The sequence below is a fragment of the Nomascus leucogenys genome, chromosome 2 (genome assembly GCF_006542625.1).
Source record: "Nomascus leucogenys isolate Asia chromosome 2, Asia_NLE_v1, whole genome shotgun sequence".
Classification (NCBI taxonomy): domain Eukaryota; kingdom Metazoa; phylum Chordata; class Mammalia; order Primates; family Hylobatidae; genus Nomascus; species Nomascus leucogenys.
In genome coordinates this window covers 155,690,501-155,707,861 of record NC_044382.1, presented here as the reverse complement: position 1 = coordinate 155,707,861, position 17,361 = coordinate 155,690,501, and the positions used below count along the sequence as shown (strand labels likewise).

At 53.2% G+C, this 17,361-nt stretch overlaps 1 protein-coding gene across 6 annotated transcripts in view; it reads right to left on the bottom strand.

The window, feature by feature from the left end:
* Positions 1-17,361, bottom strand: part of SPG7 (SPG7 matrix AAA peptidase subunit, paraplegin) — a 49,119-nt gene that overhangs the window by 13,899 nt on the left and 17,859 nt on the right. For 4 of the 6 annotated variants that reach the window (XM_030820538.1, XM_030820530.1, XM_030820559.1 and 1 more), the window contains exons 5-10: positions 15,974-16,113; positions 12,812-12,914; positions 11,318-11,443; positions 9,750-9,912; positions 9,184-9,357; positions 546-670 (exon numbers count right to left, since the gene is read on the bottom strand). In XM_030820538.1, the coding sequence (XP_030676398.1) occupies positions 546-670; positions 9,184-9,357; positions 9,750-9,912; positions 11,318-11,443; positions 12,812-12,914; positions 15,974-16,113 (831 nt within the window). Of the gene's footprint in view, positions 1-545; positions 671-3,986; positions 4,960-9,183; positions 9,358-9,749; positions 9,913-11,317; positions 11,444-12,811; positions 12,915-15,973; positions 16,114-17,361 lie in introns of those variants that run through there. The other 2 variants (XM_030820563.1, XM_030820551.1) reach the window with 2 other exon arrangements.

Sequence of the window (17,361 nt, the reverse complement as noted above, 5' to 3'; positions counted from 1 at the left end):
GTGCAGCGGGTAAGCAGGTCTGCCGGGGGTGTGCAGCCGATGTGGGGGCCACAGCAGTGAGTGCAGCGGGTGGGCAGGTCTGCCGGGGGTGTGCAGCCGATGTGGGGGCCACAGCAGTGAGTGCAGCGGGTGGGCAGGTCTGCCGGGGGCGTGCAGCCGATGTGGGGACAACAGCAATGAGTGCAGCGGGTGGGCAGGTCTGCCGGGGGCGTGCAGCCGATGTGGGGACAACAGCAATGAGTGCAGCAGGTGGGCAGGTCTGCCGGGGGCATGCAGCCGATGTGGGGACAACAGCAATGAGTGCAGCGGGTGGGCAGGTCTGCCGGGGGCGTGCAGCCGATGTGGGGGCCACAGCAATGTGTGCAGCGGGTGGGCAGGTCTGCCGGGCGCATGCAGCCGATTTGGGGGCCACGCTGGACACTGCCAGCACCTGTGGGGCTACGACAGGCTTCACACCAAGAAGCGTCTTAGAGAGGCCAGACCACTCAGAACGAGAGTGAGGGCGGCCCAGGTGGAGTGGGAGAGGCTGGGATCCTGGGTCTGACCTGCAGCGTGGGAAGATCAATGAACACGTGCCGGTCCAGTCGGCCTGGCCTCATCAGAGCACCGTCCAAAATGTCAGCTCGGTTCGTGGACGCCAGGACAATGACATGGTCTGTGGTACCCATTCCTGAGGGGACAGAGCAGACAGTGGCCCTGAGGGTGGGGATCCTGACACAATACATTTCCCCTGCAGGTTCCCCTTCAGGATACAGGAGGGAGAGAGACCCCCCTAAGGCCCAGAGAGAAAGGAACAGCCCGGTCCTTCTGAACTAGGAGCCGTGAACCCCCATCGCTCCCAGCCAACATCACCAGGAGGAACAGGAATCTGCCTATTTTGACAAGTGAAAACAGCAGCGCCGTCCCTAGGGCTGGCTACTGAGGCAGAACTGTCCAAGGCCCTCCTGGAGCTCCCACAGCACCCTGGAGTGTCTCCCTGTCTCATGGGGCCACCTGGGAGCTGGTCGTAACAGCCACCCCCCTACCCCCACGTCATTATTTTTGTGACTTTGTAACACTTTAGCTAACGCCCCGCTTTAGACTGTGACTTTGAAACATTTTATCTTCAATGTCTGGCCTTAGGCCCTGGGTTTCAGGCTTGAGGTCTGTCATCTGAGAATTTAAAAGTGAGTCCAGAAACGATCACTGATCCCTGGTGTATGTGAACCTTGACTGGCCCTTGATGTGAATAATCAACTGCGAAACGAGATTTATGAAGCGGCTGGGAACACCTGACTGGATGCTCGTAAGAACGTTCAGGTGTTATGATGCTGTGATACTTCTCTGAATTTAAAGAAATGTACTCAGAGCATGTAAGATTCAAAACTATGGGTCTGCTTTAAAAGAATACAGTCCACCGGGTGCAGTGGCTCACGCCTGTAATCCCAGAACTTTGGGAGGCCGAGGCAGGCGGATCACGAGGCCAGGAGTCCAAGACCAGACTGGCCAAAATAGTGAAACCCCACAAAAGATACAAAAAATTAGCCGGGTGTGGGCTGGGCGCGGTGGCTCACGCTTGTAATCCCAGCACTTTGGGAGGCCGAGGCGGGCGGATCACGAGGTCAGGAGATTGAGACCACAGTGAAACCCCGTCTCTACTAAAAATACAAAAAAAATTAGAAAAATTAGCCGGGCCTGGTGGCGGGCGCCTGTAGTCGCAGCTACTCGGAGAGGCTGAGGCAGGAGAATGGCGTGAACCCGGGAGGCGGAGCTTGCAGTGAGCCGAGATTGCGCCATTGCACTCCAGCCTGGGCAAAAGAGCGAGACTCTGTCTCAAAAAAAAAAAAAAAAAAAAAATCTAAAACTTCTATAAGAAACCCACGAGAGGCCAGGCATGGGGGCTCACACCTGTATTCCCCACACTTTGAGGAGCTGAGGTGAAAACATCATTTGAGCCCAGGAGTTCAAGAGCAGGCTGGGCAACAAGATGAGACCCCAACTCCACAAAAAAAAATTTTTTTTAATTAGCCAGGCATGTTGGTGCACACACCTGTGGTCCCCGCTACTCAGGAGGCTGAGATGGGAGGATGGCTTGAGTCCCAGAAGCTGAGGCTGCAGCGACCAATGATCACACCACTGCACTCCACCCTGGGTGACAGAGCAAGACTCTGTCTCAAAGAAAAGAAAAAAGAAACCCACAGGAGAAAACCTTTAGGATCTAGAAATAGGCAAACAGTTCCTTTATTTGTTTGTTTTCTTGAGACGGAGTTTCGCTCTTTTTTGCCCAGAATGCAGTGCAATGGCGCCATCTTGGCTCACTGCAACCTCCGCCTCCCGGGTTCAAGCAATTCTCCTGCCTCAGCCTCCTGCGTAGCTGGGATTACAGGAGCCCGCCACCATGCCCGGCTAATTTTGTATTTTTAGTAGAGATGGGGTTTCTCCATATTAGCCAGGCTGGTCTTGAACTCCTGACCTCAGGTGATCCACCTGCCTTGGCCTCCCAAAGTGCTGGGATTACAGGTGTGAGACACCATGCTCGGCGGGCAAACAGTTCTTAGACTTCACAGTAAAAATGAGATCTATAAAAGCAAAAATTGATAAATTGAACTTTATCAAAATGAGCAGCTTTTGCTGTTCCCCATTAGAGGGTGAAAAGACAAGGGACAGATGGAGAGAGAATGCGTAAGCCTCATGTCCAAAAAAGGGCTGTGTTCAGAGCCCTGGAAAACACTCAGAACTCAGTCAAGACACCCGCTGAGAAGATGCCCCTTGGGCCTCGAGATCTGTGCCCCCCAGCCCTGAGCTCCCACCCCTTAACTCCTGCCTGGGTTTCCCACAGTATCCTCAGTGCTCGGGGCTGCCTGCTGGTCCACCATCCCTGGGACCTAAGACATTGTCCAAAAACAAAGGCAACCAAACTCAGGATAAAAGACCGGCTGCCACAGCCTCACTTCCCAGAGGGCCCCAGACAGGACCCCCGAGAGGCCCTCAACTTCCCGCAGGACCCGACAGTTTGGGGGATGTTTTTGGGTCAGAGGCTCCTTCCATTCCCTGTTGGAGGCACATGTGGAAGACGGCAGGGCAGGCAGAGCCAGCACCACAGGGAGCAAGCCGCAGACAGACGCTAGACCGGACCCCGCTCTCCTGCTCAGAGCCTGAGACCCTTGAACCAGCACCACTTCGTCTGAGAGGACAGAGGCATCACCTCTGCGCCACGAGCAAGCGCTCAAGAGCTGACTCAAGTGGGAATCTGCCACAATGCCGGCCCCTCCCTGCCTGGGGGGCCCAGCAGCCCAGGCCTCCTCCTGTCCGTCTGTCCCCCAGGCTCACTGTCCATTCTGGCTTGGACCTGGGAGAATTTCGCCCAGTGCTCTCTAAATGGCTCTTGTCAAGATTTTACCAACAGGACTTCCACATCGAGTGGGTGTCAGTGGACGCCCTGGCTATGTGGGCATGGAGAGTGCTCGTGCTTTCTTTGAGGGATGTCTCAATGCACCAGGACAGCACAAGACGCCCAACCCGAAGCGGCTGCTCCCACCTGACTGCAACCTTCCAACCCGAGGTCTAACACGGGGAGAAAAGCTGCATCCCCATCCCGCTTCCGGCAGAGCCGATGCTTCTGAGTGAGAGGACACACTCTGAACCCCAAGTGCGGTTCTCTGCGCTCCAGCCTGGCCACACCAGCGTCACCCAGGGCTCGGCAGTGCTCACGGCCCCCAGGGGAGGACAGGGGCAGTCGACGGGCGTGACTTGTGAGTCCGACGGCCGGCTCCTGCTGGGCCTCAGCTTCTCCCTCTGCCAGCGCCCATCTACCCACCTGGCAGGCAGTCCACGGCTCCCAGGGCAGAGCGTGCTTGATACATTCACTGCCACATTAAGGACAGAGGTAGGGGTGTCCCCGGGTCACACTGGGACCAGGACCAGGACCCCGGCTTCCCAGGACCTCGTTCACTGCCCAGATACTGGGAGCCTGGACCTGAAAGAGCCCACGGCAAGCACCAGCAGGCTCACATGCTGATGAGTTTACTTTGCACAGACTGAAAAAACACAGCCTGGCATGGTGGCTCAAGCCTTGAGTCCCAACGACTTAGGAAGCTGGAGCAGGATGGCTGCTTGAGCCCAGGAGGTGGAGGCTGCAGTGAGCTAGGATGGTGGCACTGCACTCCAGCCTGGGCGACAGAACGAGACCCTGTGTCTGAAGAAAAAAAAAGCCGAAGTATAAAACGTTCACAGCAGCCTTTTCTGTGTGTGGCTGCACGTCAGGGCACCGTCTTGGCTGGCTTCCACCACCAGGGGATGACTGCGTGGAAGGGAGGCCTGTGAGAACTGCTGGGCATCCGCAGCTCCCGCATGTGCTCAGCGCTGACACTCGGCATCACTGCTTTCCAGCGCAGGAGCCGGGACCTGGACATCCATCGCCGGTGGTGCCTCCAGTGCTCTCTGACTTACGTCCTTCCCAACAGGGTCTGGGGTCCACAGGACACGGCCACGGATGGGCTGACGTAACCAACAAGGCTGCGGTTTTTCTCTTCCCCACTGAGATTTTCCCACGACCGGCACAGTGTCCGCCCCATCCTGTGCACTTCCATGAATGGAAGCAACAAAGCCTGGCCTGGGAGCTCGGCAGGGCTGAGCACACACAGCTGTGGCTCTGCATAAAGGGACTTGTTTAGAGCTGGCACTCAACAAGAGGCCTTCAGTCAGTGGACTCCCAGGCCTGCGCAAATCCGGGGGTGGAAGCAGCTATTCTTACGATAGCACGGAGAGGTTATGTGGAGAAGATCGTTTGATATACGCTTGCCTTTGGGCTCAAGTCACTCAAAAAGGTGGTCTCTGTCTTCAGTGCAAAAGGCAACCGCAGCAGAGCGAACGACATCGCCCTCCATGGCCCTGTGGGCTCCGTGAGACAGGAGCAGGCGGCAGTCTCTCCTCTGAGCTTCCTCATGGTCCCCTGGGAGGGCACCTGGTCAAGAGAGGCACCTGGTCGGAGAAGACTGCAGACTCACAGGATGAAGACCTCAGTGTCCACGCCGCGCAGCCAGAACAGCGCAGCCACCCACCTCACCCGACCCACAGAGAGTCCTAAGACTCTGTGGCCAGAACCCAAGGTGTCCTGCAGATTTCTTCAAAACCCAAACAACCCACCCATCCTTGAGCAGCCTCCAGAAACAATGGTTAGAGCCACACTGAAGGCCACACAGCACCAGACAGGCCACAGTGAAGGCCACAAAGCACCAGAGAGGCCACATAAAGATGCTCCGCAGAGAAGCAGTACAACGAGCCTGGAGGCTCCAGAGGCCTCTAAAACGCATGGTGATCTCCACTTGAGGTACAGGGCCAGCTCCCCCAGCAGAGGCGGTGGGGTCCCTGAAGCCCAAGAACCCACCTCTGAGGAGGTGTCTCTCCTCAGTGACACCTCAGACACTGCAGAACCTGAACTGTTCACCCCACATCTCTGAAGACATTCTGTTCTCTGAAAACTCGACTCCCATGACCACTTGCTCTGTGTGCAGAAGGCAGCCGTTCAGGTCTCGGATGCTCACGCGTTAATTCCTGAACAAGCGTGTGGAGAGACGACTGGGTACACAGGGGACAAGCAGCAGGAGAGGGGTGAAGCATTCTCTGCAAACGTCACTGCGTCCTGGACACTATCGGGAATCTCACTTTCATCTTCTACCCTCAGAACTTTCAGAGCCTAGAGAACACTTCTGTGGGCATCAGTCGATCTGACTTCACAGCAGCCCAGAGGGAATGCGGGGCACCCAGAAGAGACGGGAGCCAGCACAGGGAACGTGGGGCACCCAGAAGAAATGGGCGCAAGCACGGGGAACGCGGGCACCCGGGAGAAATACGTGCCACCGTGGAGAACGCAGAGCACCCAGGACAGATGGGCGCCAGCACAGGGAACATGGAATACCCAGAAGAGACGCACACCAGCCCAGGGCCAAAGTCCTGAGCAGAGTCCACTGCCAGCGACAGGTGCAGCGACACTGTAAACCGCAAGGCACACCACAGCACTGCTGCACCAATCCGGCCAAATGCACTGCTTGACCTGACCCTGAGGACATGTCAGAGCTCCAGAGATGACATTCCTGAATGTCACTGGCCTGTACAGTGTCACAGTCACCAAAGACAAACACTGAGGAACAGTGAAGCCCACCTGTAATCCCAGCTACTCGGGAGGCTGAGGTAGGAGGATCGCATGAGCCAAGCAGTTCAAGACCAACCTGGGCAACAGAGCAAGACCCTGTCTCAAAAAACAAGACCAAGAAATGACACAGGAAGGGAAGAGACCAAGGAGACCAAACATCCACGTCGGGGGGCGGAAGCACCTGTGGATGGGTCTGGAGGGCAGTCATGGACACCGTGGCGTGGGGGTCGGAAGTGCCCGTGGATGGGTCTGGGGGGCAGTCACGGACACCATGGCCTGGTCTGAACCTGCAGACCATGTACGTCACAGTGAGCCTTCGGGGAGCTCGCAGGAAGGCATCAAAGAACACTCTGACTACCGTGGCAACACTTCTGTAAGTCTCAAGTGATTTTGCAATGAGAGGTGAAGCAAGTTCCCCCCTTAGCTGAGTAGTCAAAACTGGGCTGTGCATGTGCTAAGACACACGACTCCAGGCAGCCACAGGCAACAAAGAAAACAGGAAGTCAACGGTTCTCTTGGAGCCAGAACACTTTGGGGAAAAAAGTCTCCCTCATCTACAATACCTAAAATCTAACTAGAATTCTGATTAAATCTTACAAAGCAGAGACTTCAAAAGATGCTTGTACTTATGTTAACACAGCCTAATTCACGACAGTCCACGTGTCCACCGACGGGTGAATAACAAGACGCAGCCCCTACACACAAGGAAGCATCATTAAGCCTCAAAGAGGAAGGAAATCCTGACACGTGCCCAGCGCAGATGGCCCCTGGAGATGTTATGTGCTTGAAAGAAGGCGGATAGCAAAGGACAAACACTGTAGGACTCCAATTCTATGAGGTCCCTCCAACAGTCAAACTCAGAGACAGACAGCGGGACACAGCCTGCAAGGGGCTGGGGATGGAGAATGGGGAGGGTTGAGTGGGGACAGGTTTTCGGTTTGAAGAGAAAGTTCTGGAGACACATGGTGGTGGCAGTTGCTCAACAGTGCGAATGTACTTAATGTCGATGAACTTCACAATGATTAAAGTGGTAAATTTATGTGAACATATTGTTTTTTAGAGACAGAGTCTCGCTGTGTTATCCAGGCTGCAACGCAGAGGCTGTTCACAGGGAAGACCATCGCACGGGACATTCCCTAGCTCAAGCTCCAGCACTCCTTCTGCCACGGCCTCCCAAACAGCCGGGAACACAGGCCTGCACAACCAAGCCTGGCTATCTGTATATTTTACCACAACAATATCCACATGAAAAAAAAAAATAATCTTGCAAAAGTAGCTCAGAAGAAAAATAATTCCATGTCACCTTTATTGGGTCAGCTCCATTAAAAAAATAAAATTGTCAAAGCCAGAGCAGAAGTCATTTTCAAGGGGTCACAACAAATGGGGTGCCTCCCTCGCCGCAGTACAGCGCCCTGATGCTCTGCTCGGCCCTCTAACCAGCGTCACACCCTCTCCAGGGGGCGCAGGGAGAGACGTGGTGGCACAACCAGACAGACTCACTACAGACTTAAAAAATCATGAGTGGCACAGCTCTTCCAGAATCTGTCTAGCGGTCTTTCTGGGTTTTGCTGCAAAGCCCCTAGAAAACAGTAATAATGGAAAAAAAAGCCTGGGCGCCAAGGCTGACGCCTGTAATCTCAGCACTTTGGGAGGCTGAGGCAGGCCGACCACCTCAGGTCAAGAGTTCGAGACCAGCCTGGCCAACACGGTGAAACCTCCGTTCTACTAAAAATACAAAAATTAGCCAGGTGTGGCGGCACGTGCCTGTAATCCCAGCTACTTGGGAGACTGAGGCAGGAGAATCGCTTGAACCTGGGAGGCGGAGGTTGCAGTGAGCCAAGATGGTGCCATTGTACTCCAGCCTGGGCAACAGAGCGAGACTGAGAAAAGATTGCCGGCGCGGTGGCTCACAGCTGTAATCCCAGCACTTTGGGAGGCCGAGGCAGGTGGATCACGAGGTCAGGAGATGGACACCATCCTGGCTAACATGGTGAAACCCCGTTTCTACTAAAAATACAAAAAATTAGCCGGGCGTGGTGGCGGGCACCTGTAGTCCCAGCTACTCGAGAGGCTGAGGCAGGAGAATGGTGAGAACCCGGGAGACAGAGCCTGCAGTGAACTGAGATTGTGCCACTGCACTCCAGCCTGGGACACAGAGCGAGAGTCCGTCTCAAAAAAAAAAAAAAAAAAAAAGAAAAGGAAAGATTACATCTGACATACCACTTATATTCCTACTTCTCTTTTTTACTATTGCCTTGACCCTTTTTTTTTTTTTGAGACAGAATCTTGCTCTGTCACCCAGGCTGGAGTGCAGTGGCGCTATCTTGGCTCACTGCAACCTCTGCCTCCTGGGTTCACGCCATTCTCCTGCCTCAGCTTCCCAAGTGGCTGGGACTACAAGCGCCCGCCACCATGCCCGGCTAATTTTTTTTGCATTTTTGGTAGAGACGGGGTTTCACTGTGTTAGCCAGGATGGTCTCGATCTCCTGACCTCGTGATCCACCCGCCTCGGCCTCCCAAAGTGCTGGGATTACAGGCGTGAGCCACCACGCCCGGCGCCTTGACCCTTTTTTAATCAAAAGCTGTGTTTCGGTTTTTTTTTGCTTTTTTTTTTTTTTTTTTGAGATGAAGTCTCCCTCTGTCACCCTGGCTGGAGTGCAACAGTGAGATCTCGGCTCACTGCAACCTCCACCTCACGGGTTCAAGCGGTTCTCCAGGGTAGCAGGGATTACAGGCACCCGCCATTGTGCCCAGCTGACCTTTGTATTTTTGTAGAGATGGGGTTTCAGCATGTTAGCCAGGCTGGTCATGAAATCCTGACCTCTGGTGATCCGCCTGTCTTGGCCTCCCAAAGTGCTGGGATTACAGGCGTGAGCCACTGCGCTGGGTCTAAAAGCTGTATTTCTATTTATTCTTTCTTGAGACGGAGTCTCACTCTGTCACCCAGGCCGGAGTGCAGTGACACGATCTTCGCTCACCACAACCTATTCTGAAAGACATGGGAAACCCTCCTCTGATGGTGCCATGGGGGTGTGCAGCGCACGGGCACTGACCATCCATTTCTACCAGAAGCTGGTTGAGCGTCTGCTCCTCCTCCGTGTTGGAGAAGCTGGACATGGTGGTGGAGCGCTTCTTGCCCACCGCGTCGATCTCATCGATGTAGACGATGCAGGGAGCCCGGGCTCGGGCTTCCTTGAAGAGGCTCCGCACGCGGGCAGCGCCGAGGCCTGAGGGGACAGAGAGAACCAGGAAATGGGCAGATAATAAAAAACAAAGCCTCCTCCTGTACCCGGCCCAGACAAAGTTCTACACCAAGGACAACTAAAGCTACCAGCCCCATTCCCTGCAAACAGACACATGGCAGCTGCTCGCAGGGGCCCCTGGCCAGCCCTCAGGGCTCACACGTACCACGGTGGCCCCCCAGGCCACAAGTGACAGTGGCTTTGAAGCAAACATGTTGCTCTGCAGACAAAACCCCTCCTCCAACCCAGACCTCGATTTCCTTCTCTAATCCCCCACCCACCTGTGTCCCTTTCAGTCCATCCACCAGAGGAAAGATGTGTGAAAGGAGCCAAGTGGTCAGCCAAGCTCCCCCACAGCCCGCAACCACAGCACCTACCTCCAATGACCTCCACAAACTCTGGGCCGGCCATCGCCAGGAAGGGCACCTGAGCCTCCGTGGCCACTGCCTTGGCCAGCAGCGTCTTCCCACAGCCGGGGGGGCCGAGCAGCAGTGCGCCCTTTGGGACCTTGGCGCCAAGCTGGAGGTAGCGTTCTGGGCTCTGGACAGCAGCAGATGATGTGACACCAACCACTTGGGGTTTCAGTTTTTGTTTTTTTTTAGAGGTAAGGTCTCTCTGGGTCACCCAGGCTGGAGTGTGGTGGGTGCCATGACAGCTCACTGCAGCCTCAAACTTCTGGGCTCAAGCCATCCTCTCACCTCAGCCTCTCCAGTAGCTGGGAGTATACAGGCATGAGGCACCACACCCAACTACTTTTATAAACTTTTTGCGGCCGGGCATGGTGCCTCAAGCCTGTAATCCCAGCACTTTGGGAGGCCGAGGCGGGCAGATCATGAGGTCAGGAGATCAAGACCATCCTGGCTAACACGGTGAAACCCCGTCTCTACTAAAAATACAAAAAAATTAGCCGGGCGCGTTGGCGGGCGCCTGTAGTCCCAGCTACTCGGGAGGCTGAGGCAGAAGAATGGCATGAATGCAGGAGGCGGAGCTTGCAGTGAGCCGAGATTGCTTCACTGCACTCCAGCCTGGGGGACAAAGACTCCGCCTCAAAAAAAAACAAAACTCTTTGCAGGCCAGGCGCAGTGGCTCACGCCTGTAATCTCAGCATTTTGGGAGGCTGAGGCAGACGAACAGGCTGAGATCAGGAGTTCGAGACCAGCCTGGCCAACATGGAGAAACCCCGTCTCTACTAAAAATACAAAAATTAGCCGTGCATGGTGGTGGACGCCTGTAATCCCTCCTACTTGGGAGGCTGAGGCAGGAGAATCACTTGAACTGGGGAGGTGGAGGTTGTAGTGAGCCGAGATTGTGCCACTGCACTCCAGCCTGAGTGACAAAGTGAGACTCTGTCTCAAAAAAAAAAAAAAAAAAATTAATTAAATAAAAAATGTTTTGCAGAGACAGGGTCTCACTGTTGTCCAGGCTGATCTCCTACTCCTGGGCTGAAGCACTCCCCTGCCTCAGCCCCCCGAGGCGCTAGGACTGCAGGTGTGACCCACCGCACCAGGCCTGCAGACGGAACATGTAAGTCAGCCCCCCGAGGCGCTAGGACTGCAGGCGTGACCCACCGCACCAGGCCCGCGGAGGGAACGTGTAAGTGACACACTTGAAAGACAGCTCATGCATTGCCACCAACTGGCTATGGGGTTTATGTGGTTCTGGAAAAAGCACAGAGCTTTGCAAGGGATGAAGGGCCCAGTACGGCTGACGGCACAGTAGGCATGGGCCTTGGCAGCCTCCACTTGGCTGAATCATGTGCACGGGGCTTGTGCTGCTGGTTGAACAGGCACCAGCACCTGCTTGGTGTCCCCATGGGACACAGTAGAGGTCACCACCAACCCACAACACGTAATCAATAGAATTCCAGGTCCCACAGGAGCCCTTCTGGGAGAGAAGGCAGGCTGGTGTCTGCTCACATCTCCCTCCTGGTCCGCACTGCCCTCACCTTCAGATAATCCACGAACTCACGGACTTCCAGTTTGGCTTCGTGCATTCCTGCCACGTCTTTGAAGCTGACTCCTTTCCCCATCTTCCCATCCACAATCGTGAAACGAGCCATTTTAAGCTGATTCTGTGCAGAAAGAACAAAGTGCAAGGAGCTGTGCAAAGTCAGGAAATCAGCAGCACGACGCCAGAGCTCAGCCCACGCACCTGAGCCGCCCCAATCCCACGTCTCCTTCCCAAGATCCCAAGGCTTCACTCATGTCAGACTGACAAGGCTCACAGGTCAGTCTTCAGGCACAGAAGGGGAATGTTTCATCATTAATTAGTAAGAAACTTGTCTAGCAATTTGCTTTAAAAAAAATCATTCGGCCGGGCGCGGTGGCTCACGCCTGTAATCCTAGCGCTTTGGGAGGCCGAGACGGGTGGATCACGAGGTCAGGAGGTGGAGGCCATCCTGGCTAACACGGTGAAACCCCGGCTCTACCAAAAATACAAAAAAATTAGCCGGGCATGGTGGCGGGCACCTGTAGTCCCAGCTACTTGGGAGGCTGAGGTTGCAGTGAGCTGAGATCGCACCACTGCACTCCAGCCTGGGCAACTGAGCAAGACTCCATCTCAAGAAAAAAAAAAAAAATTATTTCCTGTCCAGGTGCAGTGGCTCACGCCTGTAATCCTAGCACTTTGGGAGGCCGAGGCAGGCAGATTGCCCAAGCTCAGTAGTTCAAGACCAGCCTGGCCAACATGGTGAAACCCTATCTCTACAAAAATACAAAAATTAGCTAGGCATGGTGGCCCACACCTGTATTCCCAGCCACTCAGGAGGCTGAGGCAGAAGAATGGCATGAACCCGGGAGGCGGAGCTTGCAGTGAGCCGAGATCGCACCACTGCACTCTAGCCTGGGCAACAGAGCCAGACTGTCACAAAAAAAAAAAAAAAAGAAAGAAAAAGAAAGGCCAGATGCAGTGGCTCACGCCTATAATCCCAACACTTTGGGAGGCTGAGGCAGGAGGATCACCTGAGGTCGGGAGCTCGAGACCAGCCTGAACAACATGGAGAAACCCCGTCTCTACTAAAAATACAAAATTAGCTGGACGTGGTGGCACATGCCTGTAATACCAGCTACTCGGGAGGCTGAGGCAGGAGAATTGCTTGAACCCCGGTGGTGGAAGTTATGGTGAGCCGAGATCACGCCATTGCACTCTAGTCTGGGCAACAAGGGTGAAAACTCCATCTCAAAACGCAGATTCAACTGCCCTGTAATCTCACAAGGCTCAGGCACCCCAGAGTTAGGGTGAGAGGCCCTCAGGCAACACTGGTTACTACACGCCTTACAGCCAGCCCATGCGAAAGGAAGCTGACCTACTGTGTAACTGTGGCTTCAGGCTACTCTCTGCAACAGGTTTTCTCTGTGTGTTCATCACACAGCTTATGGGAAAAGTATTCAGCAAACACAAAACAGAAAGAGTTCAGAGAGCTCTGATTTACAGAACTTACAAAAGCACTGAATCCACCTTCCCTTCCAGTCATCCCGGCCAGACGGAAAACACACCACAGGATGGCCAGGCCCACTGCCGTCATCCCCACGGAATATAGGGCACTGCCGGAAGGAAGAGAGGCAGGCACAGGCTCAGACGGTGTCACGTGACAGACACATGCTTCCAAATCAGAACCACCGCTGGCAACGTTTCCAAGATGAGACGAGGAATCCCTACGTCTGGGACTGATGCGCAGATTAAAATGGTTGTGGAAATGGGTTCTCTTGTCTCATTCTGACTGTGCTTTTGCATGAAAGCTTCCCAAATGGTCAGACTGAGTGTGCAAATGCTGGAGATACCTAGGGATCTGGCCAGCCTTGTGACAATAACAACGTTCAGGTTTTTCTATTTTCAGCATATTTTGTTTTCAGAAGTAACCAATCAGCTTCAATCAGGCAGGCAAGATCAGCCTAAGAGTAAAAAGCAAATCTCAGGCCAGGCGCGGTGGCTCACGCCTGTAATCCCAGCACTTTGGGAGGCCGTGGCGGGTGGATCACAACGTCAGGAGTTTGAGACCAGCCTGGCCAACATGGTAAAACCCCATCTCTACTAAAAAAAATACAAAAATTAGCCAGGCATGGTGGCATGTGCCTGTAATCGCAGCTAGTCACGAGGCTGAGGCAGGAGAACTGCTTGAACCCAGGAGGTGGAGGCTGCAGTGAGTCAAGATCATGCCACTGCACTCCAGCCTGGGCTACAGAGCAATGCTCCATCTCAAAAAGAAAAAAAAATGAAAGAAAAAACCCTGTCTCTCCTAAAAATACAAAAAAACTTAGCTGGATGTGGTGGCACGCATCTGTAGTCCCAGCTACTCAGGAGGCTGAGGCAGGAGAATCACCTGATCCTGGGAGGTTGAGGCTGCAGTAAGCTGAGATTGCACCACTGCACTCCAGCCTGGGCTATGACAGAGTGAGACCCTGTCTCAAAAAAAAAAAAAAAAAAGAAAAGAAAAAAAAGCAAATCCGAGAACTTCTGCCCTCATCCTGAGGAGGGGCTGCCCTAGGCCTGCCCCAACCCTCCATCTTCTGTACATCATCGGCCTATGAAGACATGAGAAGGGACCTGCCCCAACCCTCCATCTTCTGTACATCATCGGCCTATGAAGACATGAGAATGGACCTGCCCCAACCCTCCATCTTCTGTACATCATCGGCCTATGAAGACATGAGAATACGCCTGCCCCAAGCTTCCGTCTTCTGTACATCATCAGCCTACAAAGACATGAGATGCACAGCCTCAGAGCAGTGAGCTTCCAGGAGTTGCTGGGTTATAGAATTAAAGGTGCATCTTTGTTTTTTTTCTGTAGAGATGGGGTTCTCCATGCTGCCCAGGCTGGTCTCGAACTCATGGGTTCAAGAGATCCTCCCTGCAGGCCGGGCGCGGTGGCTCATGCCTGTAATCCCAGCACTTTGGGAGGCTGAGGCGGGCGGATCACGAGGTCAGGAGATAGAGACCATGATGAAACCCCGTCTCTACTAAAAATACAAAAAATTAGCCAGACTTGGTGGCGGGCGCCTGTAGTCCCAGCTACTCGGAGAGGCTGAGGCAGGAGAATGGCGTGAACCTGGGAGGCGGAGCTTGCAGTGAGCCAAGATTGTGCCACTGCACTCCAGCCTAGGCGACAGAGCGAGACTCCATCTCAAAAAAAAAAAAAAAAAAAAAAAGAGATCCTCCCTGCCTCAGCCTTCCAAAGTGCTGGGATTACAGGCATAGCCACCGCACCCGGCTAGAGGTGCATTTTGATCAAGGGAGTACTTGCCAGTCACTGGCATTCTACATCTTCAGAGATTACAAATCAACAATAAACCTCTTGGTTTCAGTACCCATTGGCCCCTCATTTGTCCTACTAAGGAACCTGTCAGGGTCCATGGTCCGTAACTGCCCACAGCTCCCACCTGGTCTGTTTCCCTCTCAACAGTGAAATGAGAATTTCTCCTTCCTGTGTCTACCCTTTTCCCGTTCCATTTTCCTGTCTGCAGAAGAGAGCAAGCCCAGGACATTATCAAGGTCCTCCTTGACTCCTTGACTTTCTTTCTTACTGGTAGGCTGATCTTGCCTTGCTAACTGAAAGTGATCGCTTACTTTTGAAAAAAAAAATACTGAAAATAGAAAAACCTCAATGTTGTTATTGTCACAAGGCTGGCTAGATCACTAGGTATCTCCGGCATCTGCATACTCAATCTGACCATTTCGGAAGCTTTCATCAAAGAGCACAGTCAGTGAAAATTAAACAAGAATGTGAATTCAGAAGCGCCAGACAACTAAAGAGAGTGACTAAACAAACTCCAACAGACTTGCACACAGTTGGCCTCCACAGCCACAGGTTCCACCTCTGCAGGTTCAACCAAGCACAGAATGAAAATATCTGGGGAAAAACGTGCATCTATACTGAATATGCACAGACACATTTTTGTCATTATTCCCTAAAGTATAACAACGATTGAAATAGTATTTACAAGGTATTGGGTATTATTAGCAACCTACACATGATTTAAAGCATATCAGAGGATGTTCTTAGGTTACATACAAAAACTTCGGCATCTACGTCGGGGGCTGAGACTTCGGCATTTTACATCAGGGGCTTAAGCATCCTTAGTGCTGGTATCCTTGGGAAGTCCTAGAACCAGCCCCCATGGATACCCAGGGATGACTATATTTCTAAATTTCCTGGCATTGTATCATTCACTTCTACATTTATTTAACCCTCCCACTAAAAAGTCTAGTTAACTAGGCCGGGCGCGGTGGCTCACGCTTGTAATCCCAGCACTTTGGGAGGCCGAGGCGGGCGGATCACGAGGTCAGGAGATCGAGACCACGGTGAAACCCCGTCTCTACTAAAAATACAAAAAAATTAGCCGGGCGTGGTGACGGGCGCCTGTAGTCCCAGTTACTCGGAGAGTCTGAGGCAGGAGAATGGCGTGAACCTGGGAGGCGGAGCTTGCAGTGAGCCGAGATCGCGCCACTGCACTCCAGCCTGGGTGACAGAGCGAGATTCCGTCTCAAAAAAAAGTCTAGTTAACTATAGGCAAAGACAGTTTGAGATTTTTGTTTGCAATCTGTTTCTCACATTACAAAGTCAAGTTAGGTTTAGTTCAAGCGTCAACAAATACATCCAACATACTTTCCAAAGAATCCTGTTCGCCTGTAGGAAACCGGGATCCTGTCCTTGGCCTCGATATTCAGCTCATCTTCAGCTGCCCGAAGCTTCTCTTCAAACTTGTCAATATTTGCAACCTGCATTCGGTACATCAAGGCTAGTCGCTGGGGGGCAGAAAGGAGAGGGGACCGTGAGAAACACGCAGGGACAGACGGGCACCCCACAGTCAACAGAGAGCCTGCCTGGAACTCACGGGAATGACAACCTCAGCATTGTGAAGAGGACGCCATTCAGAAACTAGAGGTGATTCCTAACGTACGACGGTTCCACTTACGGTCTTTCCACTTTACAACGGTGTGAAAGCAACATGCACACTAAGCTCCTTGACCTACGATGGGGCTACCTCCCAGTGAGCCCCTGGGAAGCTGAAAATACCCTAATTCAAGGTGCATCTGTACTTCCAAGTCAGTGAGCCCCTGGGAAGCTGAAAATACCCTAATTCAAGGAGCATCTGTACTTCCAAGTCAGTGAGCCCCTGGGAAGCTGAAAATACCCTAATGCAAGGAGCATCTGTACTTCCAAGTCTAAACAATTTTAGTTTCCTCAACCACAATTTGAGAAATAAAATTTCAACAGACAGACTTTCTATTTTCCACTCATAGGAAAACTACGAAATGGAGGGGTGTCCGCAGGTTAGCTCACAGCCCCACGTCTGATGTGTGCCTCGGACTCAGCTACGCCTGCAGACACAGCAGGGGCCTCCCCCAGAGGCCGGCGAGGCTGCAGCACGAGACTGAGGACGGCAAAATCAAGACTACGGCCAAAAGCAGATGTTTTAGGAAACTGCGGCCACAGAGGGTTCGTGTTTAACCACAAAACCTGAGACTGTTCATCCCTCACATCAGGACACCAACGGGTCTGTCTCCCTGGCACACGATTCTCAAAACGCAGGGTTTTCCTAAGTAAACTCCGCATGACTGGACGGCAACAGCCCAAAGGCAGGACACCGACGGACTTGCGGGACTCTCTCTGAGGTTAACTGGAAACTCCAGCAGAGGACAGGGATGAGGGGCGGGGATGGCACCTGCTGCACCCTCACTCACACCCTCAACTGCTAAGACAGAATTCTGAGCATTTTCTCTTCAAGGCAGCTGTTTTATCAGGTGACTCGTCCAGAGCTGAGCATAGTGTTGTAGGTTAAAATAACCTTCCAGGCTGAAATAATCAGACATCCACCGGAGGATTTACGTGAATGAGCACCGTCTTCTGCACTTAGCCATGCTGTATTTTAAGAACGGGGTTTCCTGTTTTTAAAAATAGCAAGACAGGGCCAGGCATGGTGGCTGACGGCTGTGATCTGGCACTTTGGAAGGCCAAGGTGTGAGAATCACTTGAGGGCAGGAGTTCAAGAC